Raw genomic sequence first — 26,222 nt, forward strand, 5'->3', positions numbered from 1 at the left:
GATGAGTGTTCTTGTAATGAGAATAATCACATCCTGACAGTATCTAAATAGCTTGGATGTCTATTTCTCTAACAGCGCTGTCTTCACATGGACCAATCTTCTGGTGGTCGTGGTGGAACTCAGCGGTTCAGAGCAGGAAGCTCTCGACCTTGTTCCTCTGGTCACAAACGTGGTGCTGAAAGAGCACCATCTCATCGTCGGCGTCGTGGTCATCGTGGACTCCGGCGTCATCCCCATCAACTCACGAGGCGAGAAGCAGCGCATGCACCTACGCGACTCCTTCCTGGCGGACCAACTGGATCCCATATATGTGGCATACAACATGTGAGCGAGTAACCAAGGCATTCCATGAGCACAACGTGACACCCAACGATCCGCAGCGGCCGTTCCTCTGTACTGTCAGCACACCACGACACGAAGGACGACGCTGGCCGATCTCTGTTTCTGCGCTGAGCCTTGTAGATATTTTTATGTTCTCTCTAATGTGATTGTGGCTGAGTTGTACCCTCTTTGACCAATGGTGGCAGTATCCACCCTGACTCGAGCCATCCAAGACACCTGGGACGTTAAAATAGCATATATGGAGGGTGGTGCTCTTTTAGAATATACTCCTGCCCTTTAAATGAGGTGAAAACACATGTTCACCATACAAAATGCAGATGTTGACTTTGATGTCTTTGGAATCTTAGTGCCACTTTAGCAGAGCTTAGCTTACACAATAACATCGAAAGACCGTGCTGGCGGGGTATTGGACTAACCCATGAAGCTTTTCTGTGCACTTTATCTCCTGATGGGCTGCCTGCTCATTGGAGAGTCCGCCATTTTTCATCCTGGAAGTGCAAACTTACTTTTATAAATTAACAGAATCACCAGCAAAGCAAACATATTGGTTTCTTTCACTCAGCTGTTCATTTTAATGTTTTTAAAAGGACGTTTACATGCACCGCCTTTTATTTTAGATGGAAAGGTTTTAACCTGAGTGAGGAGGGTATAGGGATATGTCCTTATTGAAAGCGCACACAGCAAGACAAAACATTGATAACTTGAGATTTATATGCATTAAACATGTGTATTAAGGGTGACAGAAAAGTTTCAAGGTTAAGACAGTTCCATGCTTTTTAAATCTTGTGGATGTTTCCGTTTTTAATGTATGTTTATGTCTTTATTTTGATTCTGGTGTCAAAACGGACTTTGGACAGATGAACAGATGGAAGGTTTTGTTTGTAAACTATATATTGTAGTGTCTCACTGGTGTTACTGTATAAACAAATTGGGACCCCATTATATGGTCCTCCAAAAAACTTGACTGATCTTTCATACTTGATGGCAATTATCAGCATCACTGGCTGAAGAGTCACGATGCTGAAATAATAAACATATTTTTACACATTAATGCTTTGACACAAAAAATACCACATCTTTAATATCCATTTTTTCATTTACACTTGCTGTTTCTGTAAATGTTGGCTTAAATGTTGTGTGTGTGTGTGTGTGTGCGCGCGCGCGCAAATGTGAGTGATGGAAAGGTTGCTTTAACCAGGGCTTCCCAAAACCTTGTAATTCTATGGGCCATGTAGAATTTTGAGAGAATAATGTAGACATCATAGAAATAGAGGAAAGGATGAGTAATATCTGTTAGAATACAATTATGGTTACAATTATAACGAAACATTGTAATGGCCTTGAATATAAAAATATTCTTCTTCCCTTCCAGACACGTTTACATGTGAATGTCTGTGCACCTCTTTAAGATGCACAAGTTTTTTATTCTTTGGCACGTTTTCATTTTTTATTTTTTATTTCATTCTTATTGGCAAAATACTGATTTCTTTCTGTTTATTGCATTTACTTACTGTTATTAAATCTTCTAAAGTCTTTATTACAGTAATGTCATGTGAGCGATGTGCAAATATAAGTAAACTGTTGAATGAGCCTAAATACATTTAAATTTAGTTCTATTTAACCACATCTGAACGCTTTGTAAAGCAATACATTTTGAGAACATCAAGGATACATTTAATTAAATGCACAGAATACTTTTGGCACTTTGACTAAACGTCTTTGTTCCAGTTTACAGTTTTCATATACAGTTAGGAATGCTTGTTAATGTAAACAATTATTTGGGTCTAAAAGAGTCTTACACAACATTTTTTCCAGGAATTTACATAACACCATATAAGACACATGTGGAATTGAACTTTTAGTAACTGCTTTCATTGTTATCATCTCTTAGTCTAATGATATTCCACTTTCAACCAACAGAATGAATTTTGTACGTATTAAAATGTAGCATGTTTTGTTCAGTTAGTGTATACAATTAAACCAGTACTTTAAGAACACTTAAATGAATACATAGCTAATCATAGAAGAAAATATGACCCCAAAATGAACTTAATACATGAAATGCATATAAAATGTATGTGGCTGGACACTTGTCAACAGCTGATTGTGAATCCACATATAATGGCGGGAGACATCCAGATTAACATCAGGTCAAAAGGGCCTCCACATGAAGCCGCCTTTACTAGAATTCCAATATTAAAGTGGCGTTGATCATACCTGGAATAGCACATTAACGGTCCACCCAAATTTTTCTGTTATATACATTGTAAAAAAAACTTCCGAATTAAAAAAAAAATGGTTCAAGGCATCAACTATTAAATTTAGTATACAGTCATGGCAAAAGTGATGTCAAGCTCTGGAAAAATAATGTGTTCAAATATTTTATTAAAGATGTATTATAAATGTTGCATTCATTTTGCATTGTGCTTTAAGTGTTAACTTTCATTTTTGTTTTGGGTGAACTATCACTTTAAGCTCAGCTTTATATTTGATTAAAACACACATTCCCTGATTTGATGCCAAAGAAACTTTTAAGGTAATAACTAGCTTAAACATTTTTTTCAATTTTGTGCCATACACTGTGAAGTTTTAATCTAACCTGAGGGGTCACTAAAAGCAACTACGTCCTCCGGAGATCTCTTTTGGCCTCTACTGTAGTTCAATAAAGGCAACAAATGGCTAAAGATCGCTGTAGTATATACGTCACATGCTCCTTTTGCAAAACTTCCAGCACAAACCATATCAGCTGGTACAGTAAAGTCCCACATCTCTGGTTTACAGCATACTGACGGTGCCGATCCAAACATGCTTCACTCTTGTAGCACACCCAAATCTAATAAATATCAATGTTTCAAACAATGATTATGAGACCGTTAAAAGCAATTTAAGAGAGCAATTTATGACAAACACCTAAAAAACACAAAAAAAGCTTTTGTTAGCAACATTCCAGTAAATTTTCCAAACGTGCAGACTAACCATCAGGTTGAATGTTGTATCCTGTGATGTGACATGAGCCGTGTTAATGTTAAGTAGCATAAAGCTGCTACTTAACATAAACATGGGTCAGATGGTATAGACAAACTCATTTAACACATTTACAATAAGTTTGCTTTGGATGGAATACAACACATAGTTCAGGTCAACACATGATATCTGTGTATATGCATATGAAATGCTGAGAAATGCTGGTGCTGCAAAATGACAACAGACAGGTTAACTTGGTTAACCTCAGTTACTCATGCCGCTGCTGTCATTATTCAGGATTTATGTATAATAACTCCACCACAGATCTGATTGAACGGAACCGATGAATTGGGTTGAGAGAGTACGACACCTGCCACGCCCAAACACCCAAGTTGTCGTTTCCCCCCGATATTCTGGGGGTCTTCTAGAGGGTCTATTCTCTCAGACCTTTTGTCACAAAGGACCGTTAGGACATTCAATGACGTGTTAGTTTGTGGACACCATAGAGGGCAATAAAATGTATAATTCCAAAGAACAAAAAGGAAACTCTTTTAAGTATTATAGTTATATTATACATTATACGTCCTTGCACTTAAAGGTTCAGGATGTGATGCACTTCTGGAGACATAGATATGTCAATTATATTGAATTTCTGCATCATATACTTTTAGTGTATGCAACACAGCATTATCTTCATTTTTTTATTTAAATAATTATTTTAAAATCATAGGTTTTTGGGTCATGATAATCAAGACGTTTCCATACATTGGTTAAAAAAAAGTCACTTAATTTCTTCACTGAACCACGCCGTCCAATCACATGCGGCCTCAGTCACACCCCTTCTTCCCAAAACACCGCCCGGTCCCGTAATCTGAAGTTCAAAAGGCAAGGCAGGGTTCCTTTTACGTCCTAAACGTAACGTATCATCCATTCATACATTCCCCAGTTAATCAAAAATATGTTGTCAATTTTTTTGGCGCAGTAAAATGTCAATGTTATTGTGCTTTTAATCGAGGAAGCGTCATCTGTTGCACGTGCTCATGCGTTAGCGGTTGACAAATCGGCTAATGTGTCGTTCATGCATGTTTATGGTTACAACGTTTTAACTCTAAAACACATCCACAGTTTTCCTTAATAACACCTGCCAGGGTAAATAAATCTCGACGTCGGGGTTTAACTTAAGATGATGCCACAGAAAATGACTGTCGGAACACACCAACTCCAAAGCGGATACAACAGGTGACGGTTAACTGATAACTCGCATTCATGCGATATTTTTCTGTCTTCCAGTATAGAAAAATAAATAAGATTTCCACAAGAACGAACACAAGTATAAATTTAGCTCAGGGTCTATAGTGTCGCGTGTAAATGTTAGTGAGTTGATCGACGGATCTTGTGAGAAAGAGCAGTGGGTGTGTGGAGTTGCGCAGACTATTCTCCGTATGACGTCAAAGTACTGCGAGAGCGAGTCGAAATCATACGGAGAGACTTCTGTCCTCGCGATACTTGATTTGTATCCGGTCGTATTTTTAATGAACGTTCATTTCTTGTGGATTTGTTATATAATATAATATATATATAATTGTATAATGTATAGAATTATGGAGTCAAAGTAGAGTCACATTTATTTGCAAAAATATCTGTGTAAAAAATAAGATATCTGGATTTAAGATGCTTGGAATTGTAAAATGTACTTAAAAAAATGTTTGCATTCTTCATAGTAATATTTGCATGGTACTATAAGGGTTTTAAACTTTTTATTGCAATCACAGGTAACCTGCATTTTCTCAAATGGATTGTAACTCAAACTAAGAGGTTCATACAGAAAGAGAAAAACAGGCCTACGATTAATTTTATAAGTGACAGGTGTGTGACTGAGGCTCTTGAAACAGATCTTGTGTGAGCTTCTGTCAGCCAGACTGTGTAGCGGCTAGCACGAGTATATATGCCAGGTTTCTTTGGCAATGCACATCCCTGTCCATGACTTGTCACACCGTATAGGTAAAATCTTTCCCGGTCTTCACTGTAGCACTGTAGAGGGCCACCGCTGTCACCCTGAGTATTGCAACAGATACAGTTAATAGCTGACTTTATTACAATTCATTTATAAATATAATGTGACAGAAAACATTACCTGACACGTGTCAACTCCTCCACTCTCAAATCCTGCACAAATCATGTTATCATTAACATGGCCATTATACCAGTCTCTCTGGTTGCAGGTCCTAGTATCGATGAGCTGAACTTCAGCTTCCTGAAGAATGTTAACTAAGGAAACTGAAGAGCAAAAAAAGGTTATAGCGTGTGTCCAGTAAATGTGTTAGATCATCAAACTCCTGTTTGCAAATTGTTCGAAATAAATTTTTGTTTCGGTCACTCAAGCACAAACCTTTGGCTATTGAGCTGCCCCAGCCAGTAATATAACATGAGCTGAAGTTGAGTTGATTCTCTTGCATTTCATTTTCAATGATGCAAACAGGCTGAACGTGATTTGTGAAATGCAACGGATGATGCAGGTGCAAAAGTGCCACGTCGTTGTCATAGGTTGATTCGTTGAACTTCTCGTGCAATATCACTCTCTTAACAAAGCGATACTGAACATGCTTTCCTTTTTTGTGTCGAGAGTGAATTCCAGCCACTACATGGAGTTTGTAATTGTTGCTGGAAAAAAGTAATGCAAGGGTCATCTTTTGGGTAATCATCATGTGCTTGATAAGGGGGTCAACCAAAATGTAGTGGTTAGGGGGGCTACAGGACTGTTGAGAAGCACTTGTGTAAATCATACCTTGTCTGGTAAAAAAAAAGTTATTTTGGACAACATAATAATAGGAATGATAAGGTTTTATCATTTTAGGCGGCTTCTTGGTTGATAATACATACATATATATATATATATATATATATATATATATATATGTATTATATGGCAGGTAAGCATGCATCAAAATGAATAAGATCAGATGACCGATTGCTTATACTAAATGTTTACATTGCTGTAAAGATCTGTCAAAAATGTAATCTAGACATGCTTTGTGTTTTAAGGGAGAGGAGGCATAAAGTGCTCACCTACTCTTGAAGCAGTGGGATGCTGTCATTATCCACAGATGGTTAATGATGGACCCGCCACATATATGCCTCCAGGTACGCTGTATACTGACCTGCCAGGGCCATGCGCCCTTCAATGAAGAATGCCCTCCTAAAATACGGAACCGCTTTGGGGGATCTAGTGTCAGTTGCTTTCCACAACCTATACATAGAAGTCAGTTATTTGAACACTTTATTCTTTACAGTTTTTGCATTTTTGAGTGATTGTGATTGATCAATAGCTGTGTTTATTTTACGATAATACACAGCTATGAGCGATGCATCCGGCATTTCTGTGTATCACAGCGCAGCACCCTTAGCAATGAAAATATTCCGTTGCTGTTCACAGTCGGTCAGAGACTATTTATCCAGCAGAAGCAAGGCTTTAGTGATTTTAAAGTCGCATTGATACAAATGTTTTGCCTTCGACATGTATTGAGTGGTAACCGGTTTTATAAACAATAGGGTTACACAATCAGCTGCTGTTCATTACACTGTGTAAATATTTTTAATCGAGCTAAATATACCTGCAATCCCAGGGAGTATCAAGCTAATAATGAAGAATAATCGTGGAGAGGTTCTAAACATCGTTTGTTTGTATAACTTGAATAAGAGAGAGATTTTCAGAAGAGATCCCGTCAATGATTGTTCGATTATCTGAAAAGAGAACAATCTTGTTTAAAGACACGATCTCATGTAAATTGTGTAATGTCAATCAAATTCTACAAGGAACATGCTGAATCAACACGTGTATTTTTTTCCTATTTATCTCCAAATCTAGTGCTCTTCGTGCCAGGGCACTTAAAAGGTTAGTAAAGGTCATCACCTTTTTTCAGAAACACTATTGTGCTGCATTTCACTTGTATACAGTAACAATATTCCCTGTTGTTGCGCTCTAGTTAAAGCAGCTTTTTTTCCAAAGGAAACGTTTAAAATATAGTCAGATACATTGTAACAAAATTGTGTTTTTGTTTAGAACTCAGACTCGATGTATTTTTACGATATTGTCAAACAATGAGCTATATATAATTTCATGAGACGAAAGCAGACATCTAACCTGCCTATTTTATGAATCTCCTGCTACCTATTGGTCGACACTCCCTTGCATTTCTCTGGGAGTCATCAATTATGCAGGGCAACGGTACACACTGAGAAGGAAGGTAGCAGCAACAATATGGCGACATCCGCATTATCTTTCGCTTTTATTCGACATTTGCAGTCCAGCGCGGTTTCTATGGATACTCGCTAACGTCTTCACAGTAAGTATGTGTTTAAACAATGCGCTCGCAATGCGTTTATTCTGTGGGAATCGTGTCGACAATGCACGCCGGGGTCTTTTTTCCTTGTCGTTTGCAACGTCTATTGAAGGTGGAATGCATACGCGTTTTATATGCGTATTATTCAAGATTCCGTTATAAACGTCATGCTGCGTGATCAGTTTAGTATGTTTGTTTGAACGCGCTAAATAATACGCGATTAGACGCGGACCTGTCTGGTTCTTTCAATTCTAGTCTTATAAGAGAGGTCGTGACACGAGTATGAAAAACATGCTTTTGAGGCAATAATAAAGGAAAGCAAATGATAAAAAAATGCAAAATCTGTTTTGTTTTCGTAATTCGATTGCCTTTCCGCGATCAATGACGCGACCCACAGCATGTAGGTTTAATGCCCTCTGAATAAAGGTCTTCTTGTCAGCGTTTATCAAATGTGGAGCTGAGCAAATGTGTGACATAAATGCACATGTGGGCAGATTTGATCTGATACGTTGTAATAAAGACGTTCAATATGGCAATACATGCTCGGCTGCTTATTGATTGTAGGGTGCAGGTTTCACGGGTGTGGTGTGCTTGTTCTTGTTTATGTACCTCGCGAAAAGAAACCTTGCACGTCGTCGTCGAGACATCTCACATTGCTTATGGATATACCGCAAAATGATGGGCTTTTTTCCAGAAATTTGGGATACGTTACACTAAAAATGCCGTTTAGCCGGATAGGCGGACTGGTTATAAAGGGGTAAATACGACGAGAGACGAAATACCCCACTGCAGTATTTTCCGTTTTCTCGGCGGCTTCGGCCCGTTTACGTGAAGGAAGGACTGTTCAGTGTTTATGGATGCACGTTTTCAACCAAATATTTTTTCTCACGCTGAGGAAAACCTGACAGGAGTCCATTTGGCAGCTTAATGGAAAACCCCCAAATGTCGCCGGTTTAACCAATTAACCATTCAGCCGTCGATCTAGTGATCGTAACATTGATGAAATCAAGGTAGGAGCACTGCGCATTCTGTCATTCAAAGCGATATAGGGTTCCATATTACTATGTTCATGACATATGACCGAAAACGTGGCGTATGTTTTTGAGAATTGTTATGTGTGATATTTCATCGGAAGGATGTTACACCACATCACCGTTTTTATGTGGTACGGCGTTTTAAGACGCATGGCATCTTCATGTAGGAGAGCCGTTCAGTGGCGCATACAGTCTGCTGGTGTGCTGTTCTGAATTCGGTATTTGAATGCAGGACTTGACGAACGAACGCACGACCATGCAGCCAATATGACGTTTGTGTAATCTCTCTTGCATCCCAGCGTAGTTTCCATGTTATATCGAGATGTTTCGGCCCATCCAGAAGCAACACACTAGGTTCACACCCGTTTACCGTTCCCCGAAATATTCATTTTACGCAGGCCTGTTGGAGAGTGGTGCTGAATGGACAGCTCCCGTATGCTGATCTATCAATACGTCGCCTAAAATACGAATTATTTCTATTGCACATACGTGAAATCAGGTTTGTGCAAAACAGTTCATTCAATTTTATTTTGGGGGAATAATAAGAGCGTAGGAGCAACTGGGATTTATATGAACTAAAAAAACGGCCAAAATGATCTGCACAAAATAGAGGAAGTAAGCTAAGTGGCTTTGTAATATCAGCATATGCCTTGGTTGTTTAAGTGTCTGGCCCTGTAAGTGCCTGTCACGTGATGCCTTATTTATGAATTAGCAGGACATTCAGCACATACAAGCTTTTAGACATTGTGGTTCATCATGCCTCCCTTCACCCACCCTATCCCATTGTGTTTCCTTGGGGATGCAAGACGTCTCTCCAACAACAACTCAGTGGGTATTTAGTATTGTTCATACTTCAACTAAAATTCAGACTAATGGAGACTACAACCTCCCAATTCCCATCACCCTTTCATCTAAAATAGAAACATCCATCATGGTGACCGAGAAGAACCAAATCATAGGAAGTTATGCAAGCACAAAAAAGTGCATCGCTGATAATATTTCAAATGTAATCTATCTCAAGACAAATATCATCAAGTATCACCTTCATCTCTATATAATGGAGGAGGCAATATTCATCTTTCATGAAGTGGATGACTCATACAGGATCTAGTGCCAGTCCTTCTTTAACATGCTCTCAATTTAGCAACAGATTGTTTTGATGTGTAAGATAATATATTTTTAGATGCAGGGCTCTTTGTTTTGCTTTCCTGCCGAAAGACGTGCATATTTATGAGCGGACAAGCTAGTATTGATTGGTTGTTATGTGTCTAAAAAAGCGATAAAAATAGACCTTAAACTTATGTTGTGTTTTGGTAATTTTCATTGTTGTTTCTATTGAGATTTTTTTGTTTTAAATAGTAACCACTGACTATATGATTAATGTTAATAGTTATTTATTGAAAATATTGCATTAAATTGTAATGTAAATTCTCATTGAAAGCATTAATACGTTGGTGTTGTTTTTAACTGTCTGTTTGTTTATGCAGTAATATTGATCTTGTGTTGTGTAACATTATAGAGCATTGTGTCTATTTTCAAGAAATGATTAAAAATGTATAAGTTATTTTAAAATTATTATATAATGTTTTTATACTTCATATTTTATAAATATTACATGTAGAAACCATATATGTTCAGTAACAACGTTCTCGCTTTTTGACATCATAGATCTGGCTGCCGTGGAGGGTACATAAGAGAAGAAGACATTGCTGCAGGATGAAAACATGGCTGCACCCCTTATTGCACCGCCAGGACCTGACAGCTTCAAATACTTTACCAGGGAAAGTCTGGCCGAAATCGAGAAGCGCATTGCCGAGGAGAAAGCCAAGCCGCCACCTAAGCCAGACAGCAGTTACCGTGACGATGATGACGAGAACAAGCCCAAACCCAACGGTGACCTGGAGGTGGGCAAAAGTCTGCCCTTCATCTATGGGGACATCCCTCCTGGCATGGTGGCAACACCACTGGAGGACCTCGATCCCTTCTATGTGAATAAAAAAGTGAGTGACACCTAGTTTTTGCTTTCTTATCTTCAAACGTCCTTTATACCTAAGGCTCTAAAAATTTAAAGATTTTCAAGGTACTTTGAAGGTTGCCTAGAGGTCCTTTAAAGGGTTCTGCCAGTATGGCATCTGAGGAACCTCAATTGGTTAAAAGAATCTTAATTGTAAAAAGCGTGGCAAGCCTGCACTCATTACCCTCTAAGCACCTCACTATGGATCAGTCTAGAGAATCTCTGTTGGAGCCGTGGATAATGTGGTTGTTTTATAATAAGCTTATCATTTTTTGTTATATAGAAAACACAAAGGGAACATAAAAACAAAAAGTAGGATTTGCTTGATACTTGATGACATGTGTATCTTTGGGGTAGTGGACTTCAGAGCAATCTTTTTTTTTGGGAATGTTACAAAGAAGGCTGCAGATCCAGGACATTTGGGTCCAAAAACCACATGATAAATTCAAGATTTATCTGGTCAATATAAATCGTGACTGTATTTGTTTTTGACAACTGTGTGTTGATTGGTCACATGGGTTTTGAAGGAGGTCATCAGCAGTCTGCTGAAGCTGTACAGTTCCACCTGACAGATTTTTAATTGTTGCAGGGATAATCCCTCAAAAATGAAGGGCCAACAGAAATGCCTCAGTGCGTTTTAAAATGAACAGTGTGCCTTTTTGAATACCTTACCTATTAATATAGTTGTAAGACCATTCCAAAATGTCATTTGCTGTTGTTTTAATGGAACAGCCGTTTTGGTGCCTTTAGGGGTTTTGCTATGAAGTGAGCGTAGTTTAAGAGAGATTCTCTTCTGAAATATGTTTAACCATTTAAAAATGCACCTGTTATACACTCACCTAAAGGATTAATAGGAACACCTGTTCAATTTCTCATTAATGCAATTATTGTGGCTGTGTAATGGTGTGGGGGATGTTTTCTTGGCACACTTTAGGCCCCTTAGTGCTAATTGGGCATCGTTTAAATGCCACGGCCTACCTGAGCATTGTTTCTGACCATGTCCATCCCTTTATGACTCTGATGGCTACTTCCAGCAGGATAATGCACCATGTCACAAAGCTCGAATCATTTCAAATCGATTTCTTGAACATGACAATGAGTTCACTGTACTAAAATGGCCCCCACAGTCACCAGATCTCAACCCAATAGAGCATCTTTGGGATGTGGTGGAACGGGAGCTTCGTGCATCCCACAAATCTCCATCAACTGCAAGATGCTATCCTATCCAAATGGCCCAACATTTCTAAAAAATGCTTTCAGCACCTTGTTGAATCAATGCCACGTAGAATTAAGGCAGTTCTGAAGGCGAAAGGGTGTCAAACACAGTATTAGTATGGTGTTCCTAATAATCATTTAGGTGAGTGTATATTATGAACAGTAAAGCCTTTTCCAGTTGTTAACGTATTGGATTTCGGTTAGCATTTTAACATCATGCTGTGATCTTGCTGGTGCTGTATGGCAATTTTGAATGTTAATATTCATGCTGGATAGAAGAAAAGCAATAAGGGTTTTAATGTTACCAGTTGCTGTAGGCAAGTCCTAAAGCAGATTTTCTGGAGCGAGTTATTGTGATGAGATGTAGCCTAGGGGTGGAGGATGAGGTCATCTTTTCTGTCTGAGCTGTAATGGAGCTCTGTAGGCGCAGTCCTGCTCTCCTGTACCTTTAGGGTCTACAGAGCTAACTGCAGTGGTAGGAGTTTAACAGAACCAACACACTGGACTTTACTAAATAATGCACAGGCTTGTTTGTGTGTTAATGCCAATTATTACACGGCTCGTTGGAATGCTTGATTCTGATTGGCCAGTCGAGATATTTGCAGTTTCGTTATTCCCAGATAACAACCTCTCAAAACTAATAACACACGGTAACCCGGGTGCTGAAAATAATTTTGACAGGTATTTTGACAAATTAAATGTAAATTTGTCTTATATTTACAAATGATTAAACCAAATTGTCTGTTTGTGACATTTGGATGTCGTTTATTAGCTTAAAACTGAAAGTAAACAGCTTTTCCTCGCGGAAGGTCTGCATTCGGTAAAAATGAGCTAATCAAATATTTCATGTGTATGTCTTCTAATGTTGCAAGTTGCCATGTAATAAGCGGGATAAGGTACAAGCAGCCGTCTGTTATTGCAAAATACACCCCTTCAGTGTGGTACAACTGAACACACTGTCTGGGTTTATTTCTGCGATAGCTAACTTACTTGCTCTGAAGCTTCTCCTCACCTCTATCTCATTCTTCATCCTCGCTCTCATGCAATGCACACTCACTGTTATGTAACTGCCCCGCACAGGAAGGAGATTTTCAGTCTCCTGATGAATACCTCATGGAGGAGCATATGTGAAGCACAGTCCAAAGGAATCGAGAGATGTTCAGTGCAAAGTTGATATACTTCAATATAGCTTTCTTAATAAATCAACTTTAATAGTGCACTTATATTATAATCTTTATTTTAAGATGCACATTATGCACACTAAAGAATGTCTTTAATCATACTACAGCTGTCATGATATCAGATTTTCACTGCACGGTTATCGCAGCCAAAAGAATAAATGAAAACATGAGAAAGAATTAATACTGATATCCAAATACCAACAGATTTTTTAAAGAAAGTAACATACTTTCAGTCTTTAATTTATTTTATTTTATATTCTTTTTCTATTCTTCTTAAAGCGGCCCTAACACACACGATTTCTGCCAATCTCATTTTAATTTTGAGTACCTATAGAGTAGTATTGCCTACTTCATATCTTTGAGGAGTATTTAATTTGATCAAATTTATTAAAGATAGATACAGCTGTACGATTACTTCTGAAATCATACAGGGGGGAGGGGTAGGCTGAACTAATGCATGTGCGCACCAATTGTCAACAAAACACAGAAATCAGTTAAACTCACCGCATGCGGTTCATGTCTGGAATCTTTAAGCGCTAGGAGGGCTCCATATATCATTTTCAAACAATCTCCAAATCCAATGTTAAATCCACCGTTTATATAACATTCATCAACCAAATGCAGGGAACAAACAAACGCCTGAACGTCGCAAACGTATGCTCTCTCCTTGCTGCCGCGTGGGCGTGCCGCATGCTTTCCTGGAGGAATTGTCCAATAAGGGACTAAGAAAACTTGTTACGAAACAGTTTCATATGTTCGAAAAAAACTTTCCTAGACCTGTACGATCGCTGGGGAAGTGTATTGCGCACAGAAATACTACGTAAAACGCCCAACTCGTGTTTTGTCAAGTTGACCATGTTAAGCATGAGAAGACGGCATGTTTAACATTGTAAAGAAGTCAGAATGCATGACACATCGTTGCAGCACCCCATTCAAAATCGCGCTTAGTGAGACGGTGAGAGAGAGTTTTAACCATTGTAGCTTTTTAGGCAAAAGTTAAAACAAGTGCTGAATTATTTCTGATATTATCAGTTGTGTGTAAACATAAAATAGGGTTCAATAGTCATAGTTTTTAATATATTTATTGTTGTCGGTCCCAGTATATAGTGACACCCCTTTATCATACATTTTGCCTGCATCGTGATTTGATCTCCCAGCGCCCCGTAGACTTACAATTTCCTTTTGTTTCCACACATTGGACTGCAGCAATAGTGAAACCTGATTCTGAAAGCCAAGAGCAGCTCTCTCCGTAGTGTAAAACCAGCTGAGAAATGGGAACTGGCAGCTTTTAAATCCTGACCCATGACACTATCAGAAGCAATTAGCCTGAGAGTAAGCTTTGCCACAGGAGCTTTTGATGAAGTTTTGTGTCCTTTTCCTCCCAGAACTGATCATTCGTAGGGCTGTGATGATGGGCACAGGCTTAAGGTCAGTTCCCACCAGGGATGTTAACTATAACCATAAAGTTCTAAGAATGGAGAGAATAGAGTGGTGAACACCACATAAATTACAGTTACAACCCATAAGAACATCATTGTTGGGATCACTTCCAAAGCAATACCTTCCAGCTGATGAATGATTGAGGTATTGGCAGCCAAAATCCATCCTGTCGTAAAGGAATCGATCCTTTAAAATGGCAGACGACACTTCGGAGAAGGAAAGACTCATATTTGGAATAATTAGAAATAATCATTCTCATCAATATGTGTCATATGTATCATTTAAGTTTGTGATGTAGCTAACATAGCAGTTAATGTTCTTGGCATGAATGGGCTTTTATTTTGATATGCCCTAGTAATGTAGCTTAAAGGGACACTTTAACACAGCGTAATTATCACAGAAGTGTGCTGCCGTAACATGGCCGCAGCTGGTACAATGATATCACGCAGCGAATGTAGAAATAGGCTAACTTCCGTCATCATATCCAACGTGACCAACTGCTTGCAAAATGAGCGTGATATCACCGCCTGCCGCGGCCATGTTACGGTAGCAAACTTGCTTGATTATTACACCGGAATGGGAGTATAGTTCCTAATCATATCGACCTAAAAAATCAAAACTTTAAATTTGCCAGTCTTAGCTCACGATATAAGTACAGAAGAGTCAAGTTTTAAATAGGAAAAATATTGAAACTCTTTGGTCATTTTTAAACATGATGCTACCGGTCTAATTGGATTCAATGATCTATGCTAAACTATGCTAAAATTGCTATCCCGGATATCGGCTGTTTAGATTCCAAAACGGTAAATCTTAACTTATGAACTCAAGGGGAGTTGGAGAATGAGCCTATTTTCAAAAAAAGTAGAGAATTCCTTTAATTGTTTTGTTAAAGATACAGTTGGGTTAGGCTTAGGACTTTATATTTGCAAAGAATATTATTGTCCAAAGATGTTATTGGGTAGACGCTGTGGAAAACATCAACACCGAGAGAGCTCCATACTGGATCATAAATCTTAAAAGGGTCTTTTGAAATTGTCCCGTGTAGGACAGTTACTGCTCTCTGCAATGACGCAGCACTCAGAGTGGGCTTGGCTGGACTGGGTGGGGGGCTGGTGGAGGCTGGAAGATGCACAGCTTGAGAATTATTGCGGTCGCGCTCCTCCCTCTCGGCCCATCATAGACTCATTTCAACCTTTAACCAATAAGGAAAACGATTGTGGCTTCTGGTCATGCAAGTAGCCAATGTATTCTTGCTGGATTGGTGTCACCTTTTCATTTTGTCCTTTGTGCTTTGAGCAATTCGAATGATTTTCTTAATTTGTAATATATTGCATTTATTTGAGCAAGACTTTGAATCTCTCTACAATATGAATGTTTTGTTTTGTATGTTTCCGATAAGGAATAAAATGAGATTTTGGTCTTTCGATGAAATGAGACCGGATTCTTGTTGATGTCAGAGAGGCTGCAGCTCAGCATGTCATTGCCTTTGAAGCTTCTGCTTTGTGTAATGGCCGGTTTCTGCTCATTTATAGTAGTCGCCATCTTTTTTCAATTAAAGGAACAATTCTCCTAAAAATTCTGTCATCATTTACTCACCCTCAAGTTGTTCCAAATCTGTATAAATTTCATGTTCTGATGAACACAGAGAAAGATATTTGGAAGAATGCTTATAACCAAACAGTTCTGGGGCACCTTTAGCTACCAGCGTAATTTTTCCTACAACTCGAGTAAATGATGACATTATTTTTGGGTGAACTGTCCCTTTATATTTCTTTTCCAATGCTCAAGCTAATAAACACAAGCAAATATCAGAATTAATGAATTTCATTTCAATTTATTATTTCATTTCAAAGTCTATAGTGGAGTATCACTCCTCTCCTGTATTCAAATGAAACCAACATCTCATGTCTGACCTTTATCTTGTATTTACATCAGTGTTTTTATCACTGTCTTTATAGTACACTGTAACTAACATGATCTCCCTCTCCCTGTCTCCCCTTCTCTATGTTGTTTTGCAACTTCATATATCAAAACAAAATATTATAATTGAAAGTAACATTAATAAAATGTTAAACTGAACATGTTACTGTAATTGTTGAGATTTTAAGGTTACTGTAATTGAGGTAACGTTTTTAAAATGCAATTTATAATTGAGAAAACCTGTCTACTTAGCTTAGCTCTGTTTTGTAATAAACGGTACACAGTTTAGCAAGATTCAGATTGTAATCATCCTACACATTGACATCTCATATTAGCATTTTTTCACACATTAAGCAATATGTGACAGAGCTTCAGACATCCATGTGGCAGTCCATATTTCTGTCCATATGTTGTTCTGGAGTGCTGCTGGTTTGAAGGATATTCATCCAAAACATTTCAATCGGTGCCCGAGGCTAAGAACAGCTTAGATTAGACTGATGTTCTACTACAGCATCTCCTCAACCATCTCTCCCAAAGCTTCACACCAGATTTTAATTGTCTTCTTGTTTTTCTTCTTATTGTCTCCATCTTCCCATATTCCTCTCTCTCTCTCTCTCTCTCTCTCTCTCTCTCTGTCTGTCTGTCTAAACCTTCCCCCTCTACATCCTCACCCTTTGCTGCTCCATTCTGAATTATGAAATTTTCAGTAGCTGCGCGCAGCTTGTGATGCATTAAAAAGAGGGAACACACATGCATTCTTCCTGTGTGTGTGTGTGTGTGTGTGTTCATCCAAAGGGAGTACTGTATGGAAAATACATTTTTGTCAATATGTCAAATGTTTCTGCATTATTTTTCCAATTCAAATGTGAAGCTTAGTGGAGCTATAGCAAACCCTGATGTCTCACACTGCTGTGGCTGGTGAGCAGATATTTAAGTGTATCTCATTCTCAACATGTGGTCTACATGGTGGCCTGATTCAGTCTGACCCAAATAGTTCATATCTCGTCTCTATCTTTAGTTACATACAGCGTACATAACGTTATTTACTGACCTGTGTGTCCGCTACTGTCCCGGTTCTGTTATGTTTAAATTCTTGTTTTCGTTCATTCCTGTGTTAATTAGTCGTCATGAGTTCATCAGTTTCACCTGTGTTCCATTAGTTCATTAATAGGTCCCTTTGTCTGCCTTCTGTATTTATACCAAGTGTTATCCTCAGTTATTTGTCGGTTATTGCTTTTTTTTTACATTTATCTATCTTTTGTTTCTGAAGTGTTAATATGGAATATTAAGTCCATATGTATGCTGTCAGGATCTGCCCATGGTGCTGAAGGTTTTTGTGGTCTTCTGCTAAACTTGGGCATGTAAAAGGCAGTGCACGGGATGTATTCCATCTCTGCAAAATGCACAGAACCTCCCATTAAACTTTGATGGTAGCGAGAATGTTTTATTTAAACAATAATGAGATTATCCGCTGGTGTGAGCTTATGTTGGCTTGTTCGTTGTCTCGAGCATGAAGACGTTCCTAAAAAAATTCCCTAAGGCCATAAAATTTACTTTGCAAATTCAACCAGAGAATGATTTATTTTTGCTATAACCACTATGGGGCCTTGTTTTTTTATTTTAAAATAATACCCACAACTTCTTACAAGATTGTGTTCACATGACAGGTCATTTATGCTTCTACAGATTCTCTTGTTTGATCTATTACATTGAGGTTTGGCAACATGATTTATTTGAAGTGGTAAATTCGCCTCCAAAAGCTCCAAAGCTCTTGCACATGTTGCATCACTATTTGCTATATGTATTATGTAATCGATTGTTATGTTCTCTTCTTGCAATGTATTCGAGACATTATCTTGCAGTATGTGATTTGAATTATGTTGTTTATAAAGTAAAACGTTGGGTGCTTTTTGGACATACTGTGTATCTGTGTATCTTTCTGCCTACAACTAATCAATGTTTCTCTTTTGTGTCTCTTGCTTCTCTCTCTCTTTTACTCTCTCTGTCATGCTGGCTCTTTCTTTTTTATCCACAGACATTTATAGTGCTAAATAAAGGAAAAACAATCTTCCGCTTTAGTGCCACACCTGCCTTGTACATAATAAGCCCTTTTAATCTTCTTAGGCTAATATCTATTAAAATTTTGATACATTCATATCCTTTTCAAGTTGCTGAACTATGCAATTACAGTATGTTATCTCTCTGCCATGTATGTAATATCTCTGCTTATTGGTGGGGTGCATGGAATGGTCAGGAATAACACTAATGGTTTCAGACTGACAAGTTGTAGTTAAGCAGTCTATTTTACAGTGGGTCTGTAACAACATATCAGAGGGTGTGAATGTGGGAGTCAATTTTAGATGCATGGCAACAGTTTTTGTTTGACAGAGGAGGTTGCCAATGAGAGAGATGAAATATGGTGGGAAGGGGAGCGCTATGCTCAGTTTTCAGCTGAAACCCATCGCCAATCTGTTTGACTTACAGCCCAGCACCATGCAGTTTCCATATTGCATGCTTATGTTATAAATACCTTTCTTTAAAGTGATGCAATGTAGACTCCCATATCATTATTGGCTTAGTGTGTTGTAATCGTATTGTTTTAAATGACAGAGAGGTTTTTATTATGCATGTCCAGTACAACTAGGGCTCTGCAACGATTAATCGCATCCAGAATAAAAATGTGTGTTTACATAATATATGTTTGTGTACTGTGCATATTAATTTATAATTTATAAAAACATACACGTTTAGATTGAAAAAATAAAATAGAAAAGTTAATCAATGTTTATATATAATTTAAATGTATTTATTAATATATTTATATATATATTTTAAGTAATTCCTGCATTTATATATTTGCATGTGTATATAAATAAAACATTTTTATGCACAGTATACATTCATGTATTATGTAAACTCATAGTTTTATTCTGTATTTGATTCATAGTTGCTAAGCCCTAAATATAACACCGTTTAAAAGGCCATACTTAGTGGCATTTGATTAATGTTTTGTTTAGATTGTGATGCCACATTAACTCATGCATCTTGTTCATTCATAAGACATTTGTATGCAGATGGTGTTAGTGTAATATTGGAAACTATAGAGCTTCAAGCAGCCCTCTGAGGACTGCTTGACTATTTTGACGGTTGATAACAGTCCTGACAATGCCACATGAGCAGAACGCTACTTTCTGCTTTGTTCAAAACCTGTTTTAAAGCTGATATATTTAACCTTTGATTGTTGACGTCTCCAAATTTCCTTAACCGTTACCCACAGTATTCAGCATGTTCATCATGTTTACGATTTTGACCAACTGTGTGTTCATGACTTTTAGTAACCCTCCCGAGTGGTCCAAACAAGTAGAGTAAGTACTGATATTACTCTGCATGCCTCGGATCAAACCATCCCAAATATTAACCACAATAGTCAAACAGACATTGTAGATCAGTCTTTTCATCTTTCCAAACCTCATGCTCTTCCTTCAGGTACACCTTTACTGGAATTTATACATTTGAATCGACTGTAAAAATCATTGCCCGTGGATTCTGTATAGATGACTTCACATTCCTAAGAGATCCATGGAACTGGCTGGATTTCATGGTCATCTCGATGGCGTAAGTTTTGTAACCTTTACAAGTTATCAGAGATGAAATAAGTGTTTGTGTCCCTGTTAAAGGAATAGTCCACCCAAAAATGAAAATTCTGTCTTCATTTACTCACTCTCATGTTGTTCCAAATCTGTATAAATGTCTTTGTTCTGTTGAACACAAAAGAAGATATTTTGAAGAATTTAGGAAAGCAAACAGTTCTGGGGCACTTGATAGTCTGTGGTGGCCAAGAACTGTCCGGTTATAAGCATTCTTCCAAATATCTTTCTCTGTGTTCATCAGAACAAAGAAATTTATACAGATTTGGAACAACTCAAGGGAGAGTAAATGATGACAGAATACAGCTTGTGAAACAAATGTTTAAGAACTAATTATGGGTCTTTGAATAACTATTGTTAAGGAATCCTTATTCTGGAAACATTGTATAATGAAAGTTCAGATTCTGACTAGTAAGGTATCATTTGGTTAATAGCAATTATATAAAAGGTAAAAAGCATTTTTAAACATAGTGTGCTGTGCTATGCCACAGTAGGTTTGTTACTGTATAATTATTATAATCAGAAACATTGGTAAAATCAAAACTTTCCTTAATGCATTTTCAAATGAGCATAGGAAATAATTCAAATCTGAAGATTTGAACTTTTCTTTGTAATTGATTTTGTTATGTTGGGGTCACATTTTATACAGATATTGTTAGGTGTCTATCTATGGTCCCTAACCATATAAACATTTTTAGGAACAGTAGCATCTTTATGGACGTGGTGCTCTTGTTAATTTCTCACCACACATCATGTGTTTGTGTGACATTTATGTGATGTTTTTATGTTCATCTCTTTGCCGCTGTCAGTATTCCTGGTTCTCAGAAAAGTTCCTCTTTTCTTCTCCTCTAAGAATTTTTGTTATTTCAACAAACCAGCGTTGAGCTATTTAGAAACCCCAGCAGCCTACGCAGCAAACTCTCTCATTCTCTCTCTCATATGCTGCTTTATTTTCTCTCCTCCATTTTTCATTTTCTCTGTTTTTATTATTTCTGGTGTTTATCCAGAAATCCACACTGTTTTCTACTGTACAAGTAGTAGATGTTTATTTGCAGTATAAGCTCTGTTTCAAAACCTGATGAGTATGGAATGATTTCCATAGGTAGCAAATATAGTATGTTATAATTCATTTTTACATCAAATATTAATAAATCATGTTTTTAATGATTTTTTTAAATTTTCTTATCTCTTAACATGTTTTGCTGCTTAAGAATTTGGCTCAAACTTAGTATTTAAATCAAAGTTTTGCAACAGAGCATTAATAAGCATCTAATAATATTTGACCATATGACCATGTTTATAAAAAGTGTTAGGGGTGGGAAATACCTCAGATCCAGTATGCAATCCAATGCATTGCGATACATTTCTGCAGATGAGGAGGATTTAATATAATAGTTTGTGCAAATTATCTTTATAGTGTCATTTCTAGGACAATAATAACCCACATTCCTCCCCCACCCCTAAAAGCTTTACACTCTTAACAGACTTAATCTATGGATGTTATCGAATACTAAGTCATGTCTAAGATCATGTCTCCATGTAACTTTGATCTGATCATTGCAGGTATATAACAGAGTTTGTAAACCTAGGCAATGTCTCAGCTCTGCGCACGTTCAGAGTTCTGAGGGCATTGAAAACTATTTCTGTAATCCCAGGTAAGAGAGTGTGTTGGCGGGCGGGCGGGGCCGGGTCGTGTCGGTGTTAGGTGTGTGTGTGTGTGTGTATTTTGGTTTTCTTTTCCTTCCTTCCCCCCCTTAGTGGACAGGTTCTGTGAGTGGCGTACCTCCTGGTGGTTCATTGGCGTGGTGGTGGTGGTCTTGGCGTGTTTGTGGTTGTCACTGGTGTCTGTGTGTGATCCTCCCTTATTTCAGATATGTAACAGAGTTTGTGGACCTGGGGAATGTATCTGCGCTGAGAACGTTCAGAGTTCTCCGAGCATTGAAAACTATCTCTGTCATTCCAGGTGAGATGCAGCTTAAACACTGAGGTTTCAGTATCACCTCTTTTTACTATTCGATTTGAAATCTCTTTTGTTGGACTTTTTCCTCCATGATTTTTTTTAGCCTAGGTTAATTTGGAGAGGGCCATTGAATTTGCTTTTTCACTATTTCCAAAATGATCAAAAATGGTATTTATACATTTTTGATAGGCTTTGCAGTCTATAACTAGTTTCTGGAGTCCAGGCTCATCTGGTTTCATCAGTTTCCCCCCTTAGAAACATCAGAGCAGAGCATTTAGAACGTCACATATTCATGTTAAGGAGAATAAATTTAGCTTTTACTTCCATGACAATAAGTCTGTTTCCTCATGATCAAATGCTTAAAAATGACTTTGATAACCAAATGTTATCCAGTTGGTTCAGTCATAAAAGATCATATTTTTGATTTGACAGAAATCAGCCCATGTATGGTTTGTATTTTGTTGTTTGCTTGGTAGGATGGAGCTACAAAATAAAGCAGATTTCTTAAAAGTTCTTATGGCCAGATAGTCTATATCTGTATTTTAACCGCAGTTACTTTTTTGAAGCTAAATGTAGAATTCACCATTGTTGCTTAAAGTACATGTTGAACTTTGCACTCTAAAATGCCATTATTTTGCTGATTAAACCAGAGCACATACCATATATAAGGTACTGTGATGGATTAAATCAACAAACATGTAGAACGTATAGTTTTTATAAACCCTCAGAGCAGCAGGAGTCGAGCTATGTTTTCTTCCCCCAAGATGAAAGTTGCATGTCCCTGAGCGAGATCCCAAAGAACATTCTTCTTATTTATTTATGAAGACTGCCAAGCCTAGTTTGTGACTTAATTTATGCTGCATGATGCTTTGGAAGTCACTTGCTTTTATAGTATTAGCCTACTAAGTGCTGGCTGCCATTTTTTATATTCTTTTTTTTTCACTTTTAATTTGTATATTAACCCACAAATTGCACCGAAACAATACAGCACAAACCAAAACCAAAAAATATGTAATATTTGTGTGTGTTTCAATGGAGATTACTAGAAATGCACTCATATAGCGGCCAATAATCGGTATCGGTCCATAAAAGCAATTTTTCACACTATCGGCCGATAAAAAAAACAGCCAACGATCAGGGACGATATGTCCTGTCAATCAAAAGAGGACTGGAAAATGCAATGAATCTGTGCTCAGTATATAGAAAATGTTAAGAAATGTCACCAGTTTGATGTTCAATATTAACAGTCATTAAATGAATTTATAACATTTAGGCAGTTAAGTTATATTCATTTAGTCTTCAGAATCGGCATCACTCTGAATAATCGGCTAATTGGTGGAGAAATTAGTAGATCAGTGGTTCTCAAACTGTGGTACGTGCAGACAGGCGCTTGTGAGTCTCTCTCTTCTGATGAGCTGCGTGTAAATGAAGTTTCTTATGTATTTCGGAACTTGAACCTGTTTAAAGCTGTTGTTAATGCTGTGAAGTGCCAATTCAACACGAGTCTGCATCTAGTCGAGGTAAAATCAATGAAGCGCGCATGGCGATTAAGTTTTGGCACGCCACTTTGACAAGAGTCGCCGGAGTGAGAGTGTCTCTGTTTGTTATACACACATGTTCTCTTGATTTTTATGTATAGGTACATTTATTTCTTTTGCTATCTTTTGTGTTATATTCTTTCTTACACAGAAGAGTGATCTGTGTCCACTATTACTACCAACTTGAAAAATTAATACATTAGAACTGGAGGACGAGGTGTATCTAATCGTGAGACAAGTAAAGATTGACATATCTACTATTCACTTTAGTGTTTATTCACGTGATGTTCTATGGCGGTCATTAGGTGCTACTTTGAACAACTCGTTTTATTCAAGTTTGAGAACCACTGCTCTAGAGATTACCTCACCGATTGTTCATTTCCCTCAGAGATTTGGCTAAATGTATTAGGGCTGTTTCGATTAGCATCTTATGTAAGTAGTTTTGAGTAATATAACAGAACAGCTGACTTAGTTTTGACATTTACATTTCCTGCCACGTAGAGTTATTTTGAGGAAAAGTACAAACCTACTCTGCAAACCCTGGGCGAATGCTAGTTTTTGGTGGGTTTATTATTTGCTATTGTGGAGGCTTAAGTATATCAAAAACATAACATAACTTCAGAGTTCATCTTACATTTAAGAGCTACAGGTCTGCTGTCCTGAAGGTAAAGCAGATCCTATTTGATTCAATAGAATGAAGAACAAGGTTAGTTTTACGGGAGGGGTCAATGCACATGATGTTCAGCTCAGCATGTTCTGTGGAGACCTAAAGCTTTTTCCACTGGAATTTTTCCTCTTCAGCCTTCAAGCTGAAATAATCCGCATGTGATCTTTACCCCCTAGTCCCTGCCTGCTTTTTACTCCCTATGTTATGGCCCTCTGGTTGTGCTGCAGTATTTATAGAGTAATGGGTGTTCAGGTTGTCCTCGCTGTTAGAGGGAGTCCTCTCTTTATTGTGGAGAGTTGTAAAAACCTGCACTGGAAGTCCAAAAGGTTTCAGGATTAGTTTTGCATGTCCTCCGTCATATTTTCAATTGGCATGTATTAATATCAAACGATATGCTTGAAATGAAGAGATGGCTCTTAAACAGTGGTTCTGATTGTTTACTGTTACATATTCATGATGTCATTACTGTTGTATATTTATTATATTGTCATTATCAATGCAAACAATAATTCAAGGCATGAATTAAGGAAATGATTGGAATTGTGAGCAAAATTAACCAAATCATAAATTACACATGAGTTGCTCCAAAATGCATCAACAATTCATTTGTAAATAATCAACTGACTGTAATATTAGAAATAAACTCACTGATATTCCCAAATCATGCCTTGAAACTCACACTTCTGGGACTTGAGCAAACATGCAATGCTTGTGTGCATATTTTCTATCTCATAGGTCTGAAGACCATTGTCGGCGCCTTGATCCAGTCGGTGAAGAAGCTGTCAGATGTGATGATCCTCACAGTCTTCTGCCTCAGCGTCTTTGCCCTCATCGGTCTGCAGCTGTTCATGGGAAATCTGCGACAAAAGTGTGTCATCTGGCCCATAAACAGCACAGAACACTACCAGGCCAATGGCACCCATGCCTTCAACTTTGATGAGTACATTATGAATGAAAGTGAGCTTCATGTAGTGCATACACAAACAAACACTCACACGTCACCCATTGTACTACACAACTTTTAGAATCCAAAGGTCTCTGTTGTTGTGAGATTGATTATATTTATTATACAAATTTGTTATATTTAGAATGTAAACATAGCGAGTTTATACCAGCCAAGGGAGGTTTATTACTTATTTGTTGTTACTTTATTATGATTTTTATGAGTTTTGGAATGAAAGTAATCAGGTCCAATGTCCCAATACGTAATTGCACTACACACTACAGTGAAATAGCCCGGTTAACCTATCCCATTATTCTGTTTGTTCCAGCCAATTTCTACATCCTGCCTGGCCAGTTGGATGCTCTCCTCTGTGGAAACAGTTCTGATTCGGGGTAAGTGTCTGTCTTATTTTATCTAACATTAAACGCTTTTATTTATATAAAAACAACACATAGGACCTAATCTCAGCAATAGATATAGATACTTATAGTGTGTAATCAGGTTTAGCAGAAATAGATTTTTCTGAATAGTGGAAAAAACTAATGTGGACTTTTTCCCCTTTTCAGTCGTTGTCCTGAAGGCTACACATGCATGAAGGCTGGTCGCAATCCGAACTACGGCTATACCAGCTTCGACAGCTTTGGCTGGGCTTTCCTGGCTCTGTTCCGTCTCATGACGCAAGACTTTTGGGAGAACTTGTACCAGCTGGTAAGGGCGTTGTCTTTTTTTCTCATTTTTTTCAGAAATCCTAATTTTGTTATTAACCTTTTTGTCATTTATATATAAGTAGAAGAAGCTACATTTAATGAAAAATGCAACGAAACGTGTAGTTTATACATTATATAAATGATTTTAAAATCTTTTTTAAAGGACACTTCCAATTTGTACTAACCAGGTCTGCATTTCCCAAAAGCATTGTAACCTTAAGTTGATTTTAGAACCATTGTCACCAATGGAGGCTAAGGCTCATTTCAATCCTTGTGGTTTATGAGATACGTTACGTGAACATTGTTTGGC

At 37.7% G+C, this 26,222-nt stretch overlaps 3 protein-coding genes across 10 annotated transcripts in view; 2 read left to right on the forward strand and 1 right to left on the reverse strand.

Annotated features, from left to right (window-relative positions):
* The window catches only part of dip2ba (disco-interacting protein 2 homolog Ba), a 38,866-nt gene extending 36,924 nt beyond the window's left edge, over nt 1-1,942 (forward strand). The window contains exon 38 of the mRNA XM_056732773.1: nt 76-1,942. Within this exon, the coding sequence (XP_056588751.1) occupies nt 76-328 (253 nt within the window). The 3' untranslated portion in view covers nt 329-1,942. The remainder of the gene's footprint in view (nt 1-75) is intronic.
* Nucleotides 1,943-5,046: 3,104 nt separating this feature from the next.
* On the reverse strand, nt 5,047-7,619 carry LOC130409409 (acrosin). 3 transcript variants are annotated; one of them, XM_056733375.1, is made up of 6 exons: nt 7,448-7,617; nt 6,918-7,047; nt 6,373-6,553; nt 5,696-5,967; nt 5,441-5,583; nt 5,047-5,361 (listed from the first exon to the last, which is right to left on the reverse strand). In XM_056733375.1, the coding sequence occupies exons 2-6, from the start codon at nt 6,976-6,978 to the stop codon at nt 5,110-5,112; spliced, it is 909 nt and encodes a 302-aa protein (XP_056589353.1). In that variant the 5' UTR covers nt 6,979-7,047; nt 7,448-7,617; the 3' UTR covers nt 5,047-5,109. The 3 variants fall into 3 exon arrangements, with proteins under 3 accessions (XP_056589353.1, XP_056589352.1, XP_056589354.1); XM_056733374.1 differs by having other exon boundaries at nt 7,452-7,615; XM_056733376.1 differs by lacking the exon at nt 6,918-7,047 and having other exon boundaries at nt 7,448-7,619.
* The window catches only part of scn8aa (sodium channel, voltage gated, type VIII, alpha subunit a), a 46,132-nt gene continuing 27,418 nt past the window's right edge, over nt 7,509-26,222 (forward strand). For 2 of the 6 annotated variants that reach the window (XM_056733368.1, XM_056733373.1), the window contains exons 1-9: nt 7,509-7,649; nt 10,349-10,680; nt 18,486-18,603; nt 19,725-19,815; nt 19,937-20,065; nt 21,661-21,752; nt 24,998-25,219; nt 25,534-25,597; nt 25,772-25,913. In XM_056733368.1, the coding sequence (XP_056589346.1) occupies nt 10,405-10,680; nt 18,486-18,603; nt 19,725-19,815; nt 19,937-20,065; nt 21,661-21,752; nt 24,998-25,219; nt 25,534-25,597; nt 25,772-25,913 (1,134 nt within the window). In that variant the 5' untranslated portion in view covers nt 7,509-7,649; nt 10,349-10,404. Of the gene's footprint in view, nt 7,650-8,070; nt 8,657-8,691; nt 9,180-9,392; nt 9,509-10,348; nt 10,681-18,485; nt 18,604-19,724; nt 19,816-19,936; nt 20,066-21,660; nt 21,753-21,968; nt 22,061-24,997; nt 25,220-25,533; nt 25,598-25,771; nt 25,914-26,222 lie in introns of those variants that run through there. The other 4 variants (XM_056733367.1, XM_056733372.1, XM_056733371.1 and 1 more) reach the window with 3 other exon arrangements.

This window comes from Triplophysa dalaica, chromosome 20 (assembly GCF_015846415.1).
Source record: "Triplophysa dalaica isolate WHDGS20190420 chromosome 20, ASM1584641v1, whole genome shotgun sequence".
Lineage (NCBI taxonomy): Eukaryota > Metazoa > Chordata > Actinopteri > Cypriniformes > Nemacheilidae > Triplophysa > Triplophysa dalaica.